The sequence below is a fragment of the Oncorhynchus mykiss genome, chromosome 12 (assembly GCF_013265735.2).
Source record: "Oncorhynchus mykiss isolate Arlee chromosome 12, USDA_OmykA_1.1, whole genome shotgun sequence".
Classification (NCBI taxonomy): domain Eukaryota; kingdom Metazoa; phylum Chordata; class Actinopteri; order Salmoniformes; family Salmonidae; genus Oncorhynchus; species Oncorhynchus mykiss.
Window position 1 is genome coordinate 81,417,489 of NC_048576.1, and position 15,700 is coordinate 81,433,188.

Genomic DNA, 15,700 nt, shown 5'->3' on the forward strand with positions numbered 1-15,700 from the left:
TCCAGGATCCAGTTGCAAAGGAAGGTGTTTAGTCCCAGAGTCCTTAGCTTAGTGATGAGCTTTGAGGGCACTATGGTGTTGAACGCTGAGCTGTAATCAATGAATAGTATTCTCACGTAGGTGTTCCTTTTGTCCAGGTGGGAAAGGGCAGTGTGGAGCGCAATAGTGATTGCATCATCTGTGGATCTGTTGGGTAGGTATGCAAATTGGAGTGGGTCTAGGGTTTCTGGGATAATGGTGTTGATGTGAGCCATGACCAGCCTTTTAAAGCATTTCATGGCTACAGACGTGAGTGCTGCGGGTCGGTAGTCATTTAGGCAGGTTATCTTAGTGTTCTTGGGCACAGGGACTATGGTGGTCTGCTTGAAACATGTTGGTATTACAGACTCAGACAGGGAGAGGTTGAAAATGTGAGTCTCTCTGATCTGGAGATGGTGGTGAAGAAGACATGTGTCAGCAGCATCAGCACTATGTCTAATACTAGGATAATTCCATAATGGTATCATTTCCTATTATTATCTGGTGATTCCTTCAGGTTCCAGTGGGGTTCCAAAGGTCACAGGCAGAGACAGTCAGTTGTTCTATCCAGAGAATTAACATGAGAACAGAGGAGGTGATGTGCCTCAGGCTATGGACATTAGACACATAAGAACAAGGTAACACAGGTCACTTCCATAACCAACTCATGAAGTAACCACCCCCCCCCCAAACTCCAAGATGGAGGCGAGGTGCTGTAAATATCAAAGCTGAAAGATGATTCCTTTATAGATAAAAAGGAAAGACAGTTACATAAATCTGTGTGAGGGACACTCAGTTTGATCAGTGTCTACCATCATCTGCTGTGCTGCTCTGGTACTGCATGTTTTCCAACCATATAGATGTTCAAAATGGTCACATATAGAACTTATGTTGCTCATAACTTGAGATTACATCCAGCTGTCTCTCCTTCATTTTGTCACATACTTGTCTCACCTACTACCAGACTGAGAATAAAAAATTAAACATTTTGAAGAAAAATGAGTGCAGATGTTGCTAAACACACAGATATGTCCTTCCCTGAGCAGTGACATCACCAGCAGCGGAGTGATTGACAGCTAACAGCTGCATCGCCACCCAGAAAGAAGGGGCAGTGAGGTCATCATTGAGGTCACCGGGGGTCAGGGGGTGAGTGGAATGCAGGGTAGGAATGCACTGTGTGCCAGGGGACCCATTCCATGGGAGAGAACAACGATCAGCACATACTCCCCAGGAAACCATACCACTGGACAACAGCAGAGGAAAAGAGAGAGCACAGTAGAGAGACACTGAAGGGATTCATTACTACAACAATGTTTAAAATACATTTAAAATAAGAAGGGTGATGACAGAAAGGACAAGGCTGGAATAACAACAATGTACAGAAGCATGCAAGATCCCAGTGACCAATAGACAAATTAGTTATTGGCAGGAGAGGTCAAAGGTCAACTAGAGGAGTGTGAAGGCAGAAGGGATTGGGAATTAAATATTCAAACAATGTACCTCATCTGGGAAAGGGTTAGCAGTCACAAATCAGAAATTTGACATTTGGGGGAAAACAGTGGAAATAGTAAGCTAGGTATACAACACACAGACAACATAAGGGCAGAATATCTATAGACAGAGAATTTAAAAATGAAGAAGGCTAGGTCCAGTGAGTTGAATAATTTATTGAGATCAAATGTAAACCACAGAGATAGGTGAACACCGGGACTGTGCCAGGGGACGATACGATGTGCTTGACTGACTGGGGTTGTGCGCTTGTGCTGTATGATGTCATCTGCTGTACCTATCTGGATATGTGTGTCAGTGAAAGAGATGTGTTCCTGCGAGAGCGTGTGTGTATTTAGGGTTGCACAGCTACCACTATTTTACCAAAGTTACTGGAATCCTCTGTAATTTTGGTAAATAACAGGTAATCTATGGTAACTTTGATGATTTATACTTGAACTAAAAAAATGTTATTCATATATAGTATAAACATTTTTTACATCTGTGACCATAATGTCCATGAGTTTCTAGTGGATAGACTATATGGTTCAAGAGAAAAATAACCTAAATAATTTTGGAAAAGCATCTAATCAACAATTGCATTGTTTTCAATTCACTCCACAAACTATTGTATTTTTTCACAACTGCCACCAGTTTGACCCCCAAATATTTACAACAAAGACATATTGAAATAGTAAAATAAAAAAAGTGTGTAAAATAAACAAAGGGTATTTTATTCTGAAACTCTCATATTAAACATCAATGACATTCACTACGTTGATGGTTTATATTTAGGATCTTTTACAGCTTTGTCATCTCATTGAATTATTGTATAGATTTTATTTCTGATAAGGCCACACAGAGGGCCAGAGATAATTCATGAGTATGTTTACATGCACACTAATAATTTGATATTAAACTGATTATGGCAGTAGGCCAGGTATGGAAATAGTCATGTGAACACCTTACTCTGCTTATCTTGAATCGGCGTACGGTCAAAATCTAAGTAAGCATCCACCGATTAAAACACCTGGTTTTCTAGGCAATCTTTCAAATTACTGCATTCGAGCTGTGTATTTGATTTGCGCCCAGCACCAGTAGCGCAAAACTCCCTCTTATGCGTGAATTTGGAAAAACAAAAGTATGCATATTAGAAATTGTTTTCACATACAAACTTTATATGTCCCAACTCAGAATCAAAAAGGTTTTGCAAAAAAGTTTGGCCAATGTGGTCGAACATTTTTTTAGATGGCTGATTTTTGGAATTTATCTGAAGTCCCATCAGTAGCCTGATTTCAGACGTAAACAGGATTATTAGGGAAATCGTTCTTCTTGCAAAGCATGTAAATGTTTTAAACAAAATCAAATTATGGTGCGCATGTAACCATGCTCACAAACACCTGTGATAATCTGAAGTACCAAAAAAAGACACTAGATGTCATCTGATAAAATTCCATATATTCCTTGAAAGTTACAAAAATTCTGGTAGTTTACTGGTAAACTTAGAAAGTTTCCAGTAATATACCCTCCCATTGCAACCCTATATGTATCAGGGTGCTGCATTAGGTGTGTATGGGCAGGTTCTGTGGTGGTTCTGCAGGCAGGTTATTCTGGGCCTCTTGGACTTCTTGTTCAACAGGAGCTTTAGCACCTGAATGAGAGCGCCAGAGAGAACATTCCATTACTGAAAGAACCCCTCAGAGGAGACAAAAGCAAAAATGTCCCCAACTCACTCCATCCCCGCCCTTTTTATCTTGTCTATCCCGTTTACCTTGATCTTCCAGTTTCTGCATCTCTTGGTGGAACTGTAGTTCTCCGTTAGGACCCGTAGGAGGCTGCCCCTCCACTGCCTGTTTCTCCTTCCTCTGAGACATCTCTAGTACTGCCTGACAGAATCAGACAAACATTTCATCATATGGCTACTCATAGTTTTATATTTCATTGAAGATATAATCGCTATAGTGACAGTATGGCTTATTCTGCAGTATTTGGCTGTTCATAGTATGGCTATCCTCCATACCACTGTGCAGAGTAAGTGGTGGTTGTCTACCTGTTGGTACTCTCGTCTCTGGGCCTCCAGGGCCTTGCCCCTCTCCTTCAGCAGATCCTGCTCCTGACGAAGAGACTCCGCCCTCTTACCGAGCTCCTCCTCCTTGGTCTGCAGCTCCGCCTCAAACCGCTGGAGCTCAGCCTCTGTAAACACCGGCTTGGTGTCATCTAAAGTCTGGAGGGATGGGGAAGACGAGTCTGACATGACTCAAAACACAAACTATAAAACGACCCAACGTCCCTCACTCACTTACATCCCATTCTTTAGGGTTATTGAACTCTTTCTTGTCTGTTGATTTAAGGAACTCTTCCAGGCTGACAAGTCGATCTTGATTGATGTCCACCTGTCAAAACAGAAAAAAGTAATAAATAACAGACCGAGAGTGAACGGATGAGAGGTGAACAGACAGACAGTGAACGGATGAGAGGTGAACGGATGAGAGGTGAACAGACAGACAGTGAACAGATGAGAGGTGAACAGACAGAGAGTGAACGGATGAGAGGTGAACGGATGAGAGGTGAACAGACAGACAGTGAACGGATTAGAGGTGAACAGACAGACAGTGAACGAATGAGAGGTGAACGGATGAGGTGAACGGATGAGAGGTGAACAGACAGACAGTGAACAGATTAGATGTGAACAGACAGACAGTGAAAGGACGAGAGGTGAACAGAGAGAGAGAGGAGAGAGGGACAAAGACACAGAAACAAGGAAAAACAGGAATGGAGGGTTAAAACAGAGGACAGAAATCCAAACAATACTAACGTTCTTCATGACATGCTCCCTCATCCTTAGCCTCTCTTCCTCCATCTCCATCATATCATCCTCCTCATTCTTTGGGTCGTAGACCTTCTCCAGCTGGTGGTAGAGGGCAGGAGAGAGCTGTTACTATACCACACGGACGGACGGACGGACACACACACACACACGTGAGGGGAATGTGCGTTACCTCTTTGGCAAAGAGGGCCTCTAGTTCCTGCTCATCTAAAACACCATCTCCATTCGCATCTACCGGGAGGAAAATAAACATTATTTGAACACATACAAACGTCATCATCATGTAATAGTAGAGTGCAGCTTAACTGACCATGCAGTTTGAAGAAGGTCTTTGGGTTAAACTCTGTTGGGTCCAGTCCATCAGTCTCCTCCCATACCTCACGAAGTTGAGCTACACTGCCCTGATGGAGAGATAGAAAAGAGAGGGAGAGAGAAAAGAGAGAGATTCCATTCTACTGGTCTCGCATACAAAAAGCATTCCCTCCATCTTACTCGCTCTCTCCGTCTTTCTCTCTCACCGGAGCGTTGACCTTGGGGTGCTTGCGGTGTTTATCCTTCAGCTCCTCCATCCTCTTCTCCTCCTTCTCTCGCTTCTCCTGGTCCAGACCCTTGAGGTACTCCCGTCTCTCGTGCTCCTTCAGCATCTCATAGCGTTTGAACTCATCATGTCTCTCTGCATCGTAGTTCTCTAGGTCTTTGGTGGCCTAGCAGGGAGACAAGAGGACAAGGATGAGGGAGATACTCATGTACAGTACCAATCAAAATTTTGGATACACCTACTCCTTAATTTATTTCTACAATGTACAATAATAGTGAAGACAAACTATGAAATAACACATATGGAATCATGTAGTAACCACAAAGTGATAAACAAATCAAAATGTATGAGATTTTTCAAAGTAGCCACCCTTTGCCTTGATGACAGCTTTGCACACTCAAAGGCATTCTCTCAACCAGCTTCATGAGGTAGTCACCTGGAATGCATTTAAATTAACTGGTGTGCCTTCTTAAAAGTTAATTTGAGGAATTTCTTTCTTTCTTAATGCATTTGAGCAAAGAGAAAACAACAGTCCATCATTACCTTAAGACATTAAGGTCAGTCAATCTGGAACATTTCAAGAACTATGAACGTTTCTTCAAGTGCAGTCGGAAAAACCAAGTACTACTATGATGAAACTGGCTCTCATGAGGACCGCCACAGGAAAGGAAGACCCAGAGTTACCTCTGCTGCAGAGGATAAATTAATTAGCATTAACTGCACCTCAGATTGCAGCCCAAATAAATGCTTCACAGAGTTCAAGTAACAGACACATCAACATCAACTGTTCAGAGGAGACTGCGTGAATTAGGCATAAATGGTCGAATTGCTGCAAAGAAACCACTACCAAAGGACACCAAAAAGAAGAGACTTGCTTGGGCCAAGAAACATGAGCAATGGACTTTAGACCGGTGGAAATCTGTCCTTTGGTCTGATGAGTCCAAATTGTAGATTTTTGGTTCCAACCGCCATGTCTTTGTGAGACCCAGAGTAGGTGAACAGAAGATCTCCGCATGTGTGGTTCCCACTGTGAAGCATGGAGGAGGTGGTGTGATGGTGCATTGCTGGTGACACAGTCTGTGATTTATTTAGAATTCAAGGCACACTTAACCAGCATGGCTAGCACAGCATTCTGCAGCGATACGCCCTCCCATTTGGTCTGCGCTTATTGGGACTATCATTTGTTTCTCAACAGGACAATGACCCGAAACACACCTCCAGGCTGTGTAAGGGCTATTTGACCAAGAAGGAGTGATGGAATGCTGCATCAGATTACCTGGCCTCCACAATCACCCGACCTCAACCCAATTGAGATGGTTTGGGATGAGTTGGACCATAGAGTGAAGGGAAAGCAGCCAACAAATGCTCAGCATATGTGGGAACTCCTTCAAGACTGTTGGAAAACCATTCCTCATGAAGCTGGTTGAGTGAATGCCAAGAGTGTGCAAAGCTGTCATCAAGAAAAAGGGTGGCTACATTGAAGAATCTAAAATCTAAAATATTTTGATTTGTTTAACAGTTTTTTGGTGACTACATGATTCCATATGTGCTATTTCATAGTCTTGATGTCTTCGCTGTTATTCTACAATGTAGAAAATAGTAGAAAATAAAGAAAAACCATTGAATGAGTAAGTGTGTCCAAACTTTTGACTGGTACTGTACATTGGCCTAGCAGGGAGACAGAGGACAAGGGGGAAACTGATGTACATCGGCCTAGCAGGGAGGCAGAGGACAAGGATGAGGGGGATACTGAAGTACATTGGCCTAGCAGGGAGGCAGAGGACAAGGACGAAGGGATAAAGAAGTACATCAACACCAGTGTTATGATACAAGTAGATAAGAATCAGGGCCCGTATTCATAATGCATTCTGGAGTAGGAATACTGATCTAGGATTAGCAGCCAATATAATCGCATTAATTATGATAAAAGATGGCAAACTTGGCAGATCTGCTTCTAGCGCTTAAGCAACTTTGCCGTATTTAGTTTTTTTTGTGTTATTTCTTACATTATTAGCCCAGAACATTTTTTGTGTTATTACATACAGCCGGAAATAACTTTTGGAAATCAGAGCGGCGGTAACTCACCAGCATTACGACCAGGAATACGACTTTCCCGAATACTCAGGAGGCTTGCACACCCTCCACCGCTTCCAAGTATATTACTCGCTAATATTCAGTCTCTGGACAATAAAGTAGATGAGCTCAGGGCAAGGATCCCCCTCCAGAGAGTCATCAGGGACTGTAACATACTCTGTTTCAGGGAATCATGGCTCTCTCGGGATATACTGTCCCCGTCCATACAGCCAGCTGGGTTCTCAGTACATTGCGCAGACAGGAATAAAGAACTCCCAGGGAAGAAGGGCGGTGGTGTATGTTTCATGATTAACTACTCATGGAGTGATTGTGATAACATACAGGAACTCAAGTGCTTTTGTTCACCCGACCTAGAATACTTCAAATTCAAATGCCGACCGTATTACCTCCCAAGAGAATTCTCTCCGGTTCCAGTGACAGCCATGTATATTCCCCCTCAAGCCAATACCACGACAGTTCTCAAGGAACTACACTGGACTTTATGCAAACTGGAAACCACATATCCTGAGACTACATTTATTGTAGCTGGGGATTTTAACAAAGCAAATTTGAGGAAAACGCTACTGAAGTTCTATCAAGACATTGACTGTCGTACTCGCTCTGATAAAACACTCGACCACTGCAACTCTTTCGAAATGCCTACAAGGCCCTCCCCCACCCTCCCTTCGGCAAATAAGATCACGACTGCATTTTGCTCCTCCCTTCCTATAGGCAGAAACTCAAACAGGAAGTACCCATGCTAAGGTCTAGTCAACGCTGGTCTGACCAATCGGAATCCATGCTTCAAGATTGTTTTGATCAAGCGGACTGGGATATGTTCTGGCTAACCTCAGAATAACATTGACGTATACAAAGACACAGTGACTGAATTCAACAGGAAGTGTATAGAGGATGTTATTCCCACTGACTATTAAAACCTACCCAAACCAGAAACCGTGGATAGATGGCAGCAGTCGCACAAAACTGAAAGCGCGAACCACTGCATTTAACCATGGCAAGGTGGCTGGGAATATAGTCGAATACAAACAGTGTAGTTATTTTCTCAGTAAGGCAATCAAACAGGCAAAACGTCAGTACAGAGACAAAGTGGAGTCACAATTCAATGGCTCAGACACGAGACGTATGTGGCAGGGTCTACAGACAATCACAGATTACAAAGGGAAAACCAGCCACGTCGCGGATACCGACGTCTTGCTCCCGGACAAACTAAACACCTTCTTTGTCCGCTTTGAGGATAACAATGCCACCAACACGACCGGATTTCAAGGACTGTGGGCTCTCATTCTCTGTGGCTGATGTGAGTAAGACATTTAAGCGTGGTAACCCTCGCAAGAATGCCAGCCCAGAAGGCATCCCTAGAAGTGTCCTCAGAGCAAGTGCAGACCAGCTGTCTGGAGTGTTTACAGACATATTCCATCTCTCCCTATCCCAGTCTGCTGACCCCACTTCCTTCAAGATGTCCACCATTGTTCCTGTACCCAAGAAAGCAAAGGTAACTGAACTAAATGACTATTTCCCCGTAGCATTCACTTCTGTCATCATGAAGTGCTTTGAGAGGCTAGTTAAGGATCATATCACCGCTACCTGACACCCTAGACCCACTTCAATTGACATACCGCCCCAATAGATCCACAGACAATGCAATCGCCATCGCACTGCCCTATCCCATCTGGACACGAGGAATACCTACAGAAGAATGCTTTCAACACCATAGTACCCTCAAGTTCCTCGGCGAACACATCACTGACAATCTGAAATGATCCACCAGTGTGGTGAAGAAGGAGCAACAACTGCTCTTCAACCTCAGGAAGCTGAAGAAATTCGGCTTGGCCCCCAAGACACTCAAACTTTTACAGACGGACAATTGAGAGCATCCTGTCGGGCTGTTTCGCCCCCTGGTATGGCAACTTCTCCACCCGCAATCGCAGGGCTCTTCAAAGGGTGGTGCAGTCTGCACAACGCATCACCGGGGGCACACTTCCTGCCCTCCAGGACACCTACAGCACCCGATGTCACAGGAAGGCCAAAAAGGACATCAACCACCCGAGCCACTGCCTGTTCACCCTGCTATCATCCAGAAGGCGGGGTCAGTACAGGTACATCAAAGCTGGGACTGAGAGACTTCTATCTCAAGGCTATCAGACTGTTAAATAGCCATCACTAGCCAGCTACCACCCGGTTATTCAACCCTGCACCTCAGAGGCTGCTGCCCTATATACATAGACATGGAATCACTGGCCACTCTAATAATGGAACACTGGTCACTTTAATAATGTTTACATACTGCTTTACTCATCTCATATGTATATACTGTATTCTATTCTATGGTATTTTAGTCAATGCCACTCCGACATTGCTCGTCCTAATATTTATATATTTCTTCATTCCCTTCTTTTACTTTTAGATTTGTGTGTATTGTTGTGTGTTGTTAGATACTATTGCACTGTTGGAGCTAGGAACACAAGCATTTCGCTACACCCGCAATAACATCTGATAAATATGTGTGTGTGTACACAATAAATATGTGTATTTGTACCAATAAAATTTGATTTGAAAAGGCTAAACTGATCCTAGATCTGCACCTACTCTTAGATGTTCTATGAATACACATACAGGCCCTGGACTCTATGCTCACTGCATTACCGTTGAGATGAGCAGCTCAAGGTCTTTGGCCTCAAAGGTGTTCTGATTGTGTGGATCCAGGTGTTCAAACTGCTTCAACAGAGAGGCATGGTCCATCTGTAAACCTTGGGGATAAACAGAGGGGTTTTAACAAGTGACTGAGAAAACATATATAATCTTGGTCTTCCAGGCCTTTAGAAACCCTCACTCTGTGTGTTGGTGCTGTCCAGTTTGGCTTTGAGCAGCATCCTGAGGCGAGACACCTCCTGTCTCTTCAGCTCATCCAGACGAGTTCTAACATGGTGCCCCACAAGGTCCAGCTCCTTACTGAGACGACCATTCTGAAGAAGATGGACAGTCAGTCAGACACATAGATTCACCTTTATTCGCCAGGACATTTACTGTACATGTACCAGGAACTTGACCCAGTGACTTGATGCTGCCACAATAAACAGAACATAGACAGAATACAGACAGAATGTATAGACAAAGAATTTACACATACTCGACATACAGTATATACACTATAGATTAGGGATGGGCATTTGAAATTATTTCACTATACAAATATGATATTTTTTCAGATATCTGGATTGTAGAAATACATTTTTTAAAGAAAACGGTACCCTACGCGTTTCAGCAGAAGGGTAAGTGAGGTGTGAGAGAGGAGCAGGGGCCAGTGTGTGTGGCACAGAGGGAGAGAGAAAAAGTAGACAAACCGACTCGTGCTAGTTAGAAAACCTATGGCAGCAACAAGTTATCTATCATACCATCTGGTAGTACCGGTCTTGACTGAACCAAATCATTGTAAAGAAGCTAGCTGGCTACAGTAGCTAGGTAAGTTAGTCAGCTAGCTAGCTAAAGTAGAAAGGCTAATTGAGGCACACCTCGTAATTGTCCACAACAACTCCATTCATATGAAACAACAGCCTACCGGTTGGTTGATCACTGTAGCCTACTCCTTCTCATTTAGCCAACTTAATTCCCTAATTTTTATTATATTTTGCATCGATTAGAAATCTCCCACTTCCTTTGCTACACATTGAGCCTCCGACTGTAACACCACTTTGATTGACCAACAATAACAACAAGCTACACGTGTGAAGGCTACCGGGGCATCTTTTTTATGGGCCGCACTCATAAAAACTGTCATAAAACTGTTGTGTTATTAAAATGTTTAATGTAATGGTCTATCCTTGTAGGCTATGTAGCAATGTCACATAGATACTTTTATGACATTTTAGACCAAGCATTTTCATTGTTAAAATAGACCATTAAGTCATCGAATACTAACGTCCATTCAGATATTCAAATAACCCGTGCCAAGCCCTAATATAGATTACTTGTGCAACATCATAGGTTACTACACAAGGAGGTGAGGGGTTAATACTAATAGTGAGTTAATACTTCGAAAAACTACTAAGGTCAGAAAATATAAGACAAGAGAGAGAAAGAGAGAGAGCGAGAGACAGACCTTGATGTCCTCTGTGTTGGCAGTCTGGAGTTTCTCTCTGAAGTGGGGATCTGTCTCCAGCACCTCAATCACCTCTCTCAGATATCGGTCATAGTATAGGCCTGTGTCCTGCAACGGACAGGCAACCACACACACATCACACATGGATACACACACAGACAACACACACACAGACAGACAACAAAGGCGTACCACATTATCCTCCTGTTTGTCCTCCTGAGGAGGCTGTGCTTCCTGGGGGGTTGCATTGCGGTCGAGGGGCACTGACCAAACCTCCAGAAACATGGATAGGAGCAGCAGCCAGCCAGGATCCAGGTTCATCCTCCTGCAAGTATGAACATATATGATCTGTCTATGTCAATTATATATTCAGACATTCAGCTATCTGTCATTTGGTACTGAACACCAACTGAATGATGTTTGACGGCTGACATCTGACAGACAGAGGCACATCACAGGAGGCGTATCCTGTTGCATGGACATTATATGGGAACTGGCAGACTGACCATCAGATACTGTGGGCTAGTGACGCACTGTGGGCTAACGCGAAACCTCGCTGAATGAAAGGTCTACGCTCTGATTTCGCGTGACAATATACAGCTTTTCAGTAGAAAGCGCAACAACACGCAACAAAGACACTACCGCCCTCTGAAGAACAGCAAGCTAGCTAGCTACGGACGAGAGAGAGAGGCTTCCACCCATCTTGCATCCCCCATTCATATTAAATGTGCGAAACCCTCTAGAAAACATATGGCAACGCCAACAGGCCAAATGTAGTATTATGTACACTCGTTGTGACATTGATTCTCGCTTACCGTTACTTGTTAATCGGTGGCTAATTCTTGCCCGTTGTATTAGCCAGATAACGTTACTTCCTTCACCAAAATCTTTCCGAAATGAAAAAAAAAGAAAGATTTTTGCGTCGCAGCTGAAAATTACGTCAAAAAGAAGCGACTGTGTATGGGTCCCGTCCGTTCTTATAACGCGTTCATCTACTATTCGGAACTAGGAAATTAGTACATTTCCGAGTTTGCTAGTTTCGAGTTTCCTAGTTCCGACTTTCACATGAACGCGGCATTATTATACCTCAGCGTCTCCATCCCGTCCGTTCTTAATAAACTGTAGTTCAGTGGTCTCGTCATTGGGGAAGAGGCGAAGCGAGAGGATTTACTGCGCCCAAAATATGTCCGCGTGAGATAAGCCCTTTTTTGCATGGAGGGTGTCGAAATCGAATATAAGTTTTGTAATGTTTAGGCGGTTACAAATGTACTTATATAAGTGGATTCACGTGGCATTCCGGCAACTTAGAGAAAAACAACTTGTGCCTGTTGGTCATACGCTTATCTACCCTCTCATTGGCTAAAATGGTCTCACCTGATTTCTCCTGCCTTCCATCATTGATGACATATGTTTCCGTTGTTAAAATGGTCAGTCGTGTCAATATAATAGATCATCTTTGGTCTCGTTCCAATACAGAAAAACGTACATTTCCTTTACGTCTTCCTTATCTTATGAAAACCACCCACATATGCGAAGTACAGTTATTGTTTTGAAGTTAAATAAGGTAATACATAAATAAGTGAAATTGTATTTAATTTACATTGTAAGGGTGTCTTATTTCCAGAAGGGTGTTTGTCCATCACACACATCACATATAAAGAGAAAATAAATAAAATATCAAATTCTAACAGGTAAAAGGTATGTATTTATTTCATTAAAATAGATAGCTATGTATATTATTTCATCAATTACCTTGTCACAAACACAAACAATGGTGAATTGAAATAAATTAATATTATGTAACTGCACATAATAAATAAATTGATAAATAATAGACTAAGGACATACTATCAACAACATAATGACAAAGTCATGACAGTCATTCAAGTCATTCACAGTCATGAAATAAATAATAAATATGGCACAAGAAACACAATGAATAAATAAACAATATTAAATTAAAGTAATTTCAAAATATAATAAATTGTAGAGCATTTGAGGTCATAAAGAGTTTATATCAGTTTCACTGATGAGCTACATGCAGGACTTTGATTGATTCGCACTTTGCCTTACACAATTTAGTGTTTAGAAATCAATCTCTCTCATATCAGTAGGAGTGCCTGCTCTTTCATCCTCTATTTCTCCATCCTTCTCCATGGCACTGTCTTGGAGTCCACCTCTGAGCCGTTGTTTGAGGGCAGCTTCTATCAATTCACTGTAACACTGCAACACCATCTGTCATCAAAGAAGAAAGATAAACACAGATTAGGATTAAAACCAGTACCCTTCCAGTCACACTAACCATATCACAACCAATCTGTAACTCAAACACTTAGTTCTGTGGTCCTTTCTTTCCAGTCCCATTTTCACCTCTAAATCAGTCTTTCATTCAGCATTGCTATTGAATAGAGTTGAACTGCAGCTCCTGGCTGTAATACAACCAATATGTTGAGATATTTTATGTAGAGATATTAGAGATACTGCAAGGCACTCACCAGGTCAGTCTGACACAGTTCTGCCAGTGTAGCACTCATATGACCCAGATGACCTGGACCCTTGTTGCCCAAACCCCGAAGCGCAGAGTTCAGCGCTGCCGCAGCAACCAGGGATGGAGGGGCTCCCAGGAAACGGTAATCGCAGACACACATGGCAACCAGGGTGTCACTATGCCGACGCAGTGTGGAGAATAACTCCTCTGTGTCTGTCTTTCCATCCTTCCTCTCTCCTACAGGGGGAAGGAAATGTGGAATGAAGTCCTGAGCCGTTACCGCAGCAACGTCCCATCGAAGAGTCGCAAGGATGACACGTTCCATCTCCTTATGATGAAAGGGCAAGAACATCAATATACATGTGTTTCTGTGTAAAAACATTTTCATTTAGTGTATATATAGCCCACTGAATACAATGCATATAATAATACAGAGATGGTTTGCATTCACAAATCCCCCATATTGTCACATACAGAGTTTTGAAAGTGTCTCTCCTCAATATCAAAATGGTGACCTACCCGTATGTTGGAGGGCAGGAAGCTGTACTCAGCTGCAGCACAAAGAGAGTCAGCAGAGATTGTGTCACACTCTGTTAGTTTGGAGGCGATGAGGATGCAGGCTGCAGCCAGGCAGTAGGGTGAGACAGGGAGAGACAGGGAGGCAGACAGGAAGCGGTCCAACATAGAGACAGACAGGGGAAACACTGTTTCGTCACAGCCACGCTCACAGCATACCTAGTAGAGAGACCAACAGGAGAGAATCAATTGGTGCCTCATCACAGTACACCAAAGACATTCATGTGGGGAAAAAAGAGATGAAAATGGAATCCAGAGAATGAAAGTTCATACTTCCATAGCCCACTTGGCGAGCTCCTCTCTGCGCTCCGGCTCTCTCTGGATGAGAGCGACGTAGAGGGCGGAGGGCAGATATCTCTCCTCCACCTGTAGCAGCCTCTGGATGATCCGCTGCCCAGACACACTGGGGTCCCAGGGGGCCCGGAGCTGTGAATGGCCCCTGGCCTGGCCCTGTTGGGCTCCCTGGTCTTGCTGGCCTCGGACTTCCTCCTCACACCACAGAGACACAGACACAGACATCCCTCAGCTCAGCCCACGCACAACTACCTAGGTGGGTTTGTGTTCCTCTCGGTCCAGAAAGTGGGATACAACAAGTCAATGTTACTCTGTCAGTGTAAGGAGAGAGAATGTAGGACCAATGTGTGTGCTGAAAATCTGCAACTAATCCAACTCAATTGAACCCTCTTCTTGTCACTGCTATGTTGGATGTCCTTTTATTTCCTCGCCCCTCTGTATGTGTGTGTTCCTGTGTGGTGCTGGTGTGAATCTTAGCCCGAACCTCCTCTGGCTGGGTTTTATACCCCTCAGAGAAAGAGGGTGACAGAGAGGGTGTGGTGAAGAGGGAATGAAAGAGAAAGAGGGTGGTAACATAGTGACTGACATAAAATAATAAAAATACAACAATGCTGTCTGTACAACAATGGCATCAACAGGTGGAGAGAGTGAGAAAATAGAGAAGGAGAGAGAGGGAGGGGAGGAGAGAGGGTGCAGACAAGAGAGGGAGGGGCCCGCAGGGACAGGGCAACAGCTTGCCCCCAAAAGTGAAAAAGAGAAGGGGAGAAAGGGAGAGAAGGGAGGAGAGAAAAGGTCATCTCCAAACTCTGACAATGGGAATGGATAACATGAGGAGTAGGTTGTTTGTTGACAATATTAAAGGGGAAAGAGAAAAGATGGAAATATATCTTCTCAAACTGAAAATTCCAAATTCTTTCCCATTAAATAAAATAAACTGTATAGAGAAATTAGAGATTATAATTGCAGTTAATTGGAAAAGCAACATGAGGGTTTATGCTGTGTTGAATGGTTGCATTTTTACAAAATCATTTTAGAAACCTTTTTGCCCTGTCCTGTTTGTAGCTACACAGAATTTATTGTGCTACGAACTAATATCTATGTATAAAGATTTCCGGCCTCTAAATGTCTAACTTCTGGCATGAAACTCTCTCTCTAGTGCCCAGAACTCTCTGAGGAATCTCATTGTCAAAGCAACCTGTGTCCCGTCACTCTACTCTCTACTCCCCATTACCCCCCACCCCACCCCCCCCCCCGGCCTGTGGCAATCTGGTACCCCTGTTT

The 15,700-nt window shown here is 43.3% G+C and overlaps 2 protein-coding genes across 2 annotated transcripts; both read right to left on the reverse strand.

The window, feature by feature from the left end:
* Nucleotides 1-1,665: 1,665 nt before the first annotated feature.
* Nucleotides 1,666-12,349, reverse strand: nucb1 (nucleobindin 1). The gene is made up of 13 exons (XM_021625520.2): nt 11,877-12,349; nt 11,254-11,386; nt 11,062-11,169; nt 9,796-9,928; nt 9,609-9,712; nt 4,852-5,037; nt 4,644-4,734; nt 4,506-4,564; nt 4,322-4,414; nt 3,810-3,899; nt 3,557-3,730; nt 3,278-3,392; nt 1,666-3,157 (listed from the first exon to the last, which is right to left on the reverse strand). Exons 2-13 carry the CDS (start codon nt 11,380-11,382, stop codon nt 3,069-3,071), a joined length of 1,371 nt encoding a protein of 456 aa, XP_021481195.2. The 5' UTR covers nt 11,383-11,386; nt 11,877-12,349; the 3' UTR covers nt 1,666-3,068.
* A 331-nt stretch (nt 12,350-12,680) lies between these two features.
* LOC110538993 (G1/S-specific cyclin-D2) lies at nt 12,681-14,909 on the reverse strand. Its single transcript, XM_021625952.2, has 4 exons — nt 14,399-14,909; nt 14,069-14,284; nt 13,557-13,877; nt 12,681-13,296 (listed from the first exon to the last, which is right to left on the reverse strand). Exons 1-4 carry the CDS (start codon nt 14,642-14,644, stop codon nt 13,147-13,149), a joined length of 933 nt encoding a protein of 310 aa, XP_021481627.2. The 5' UTR covers nt 14,645-14,909; the 3' UTR covers nt 12,681-13,146.
* Nucleotides 14,910-15,700: the final 791 nt, after the last annotated feature.

Coding starts and splice junctions, on each gene's coding strand:
- LOC110538993 (XM_021625952.2), bottom strand. CDS start 14,644: ATGTCTGTGTCTGTGTCTCTGTGGTGTGAGGAGGAAGTCCGAGGCCAG. Junction 14,285..14,398: donor TCGCCAAGTGGGCTATGGAA/GTATGAACTTTC, acceptor TCTCTCTACTAG/GTATGCTGTGAGCGTGGCTG. Junction 13,878..14,068: donor TCCTGCCCTCCAACATACGG/GTAGGTCACCAT, acceptor TTTCATCATAAG/GAGATGGAACGTGTCATCCT.
- nucb1 (XM_021625520.2), bottom strand. CDS start 11,382: ATGAACCTGGATCCTGGCTGGCTGCTGCTCCTATCCATGTTTCTGGAG. Junction 9,713..9,795: donor GGACAGCACCAACACACAGA/GTGAGGGTTTCT, acceptor TTTATCCCCAAG/GTTTACAGATGGACCATGCC. Junction 4,565..4,643: donor GACCTTCTTCAAACTGCATG/GTCAGTTAAGCT, acceptor TCCTCCCGGTAG/ATGCGAATGGAGATGGTGTT.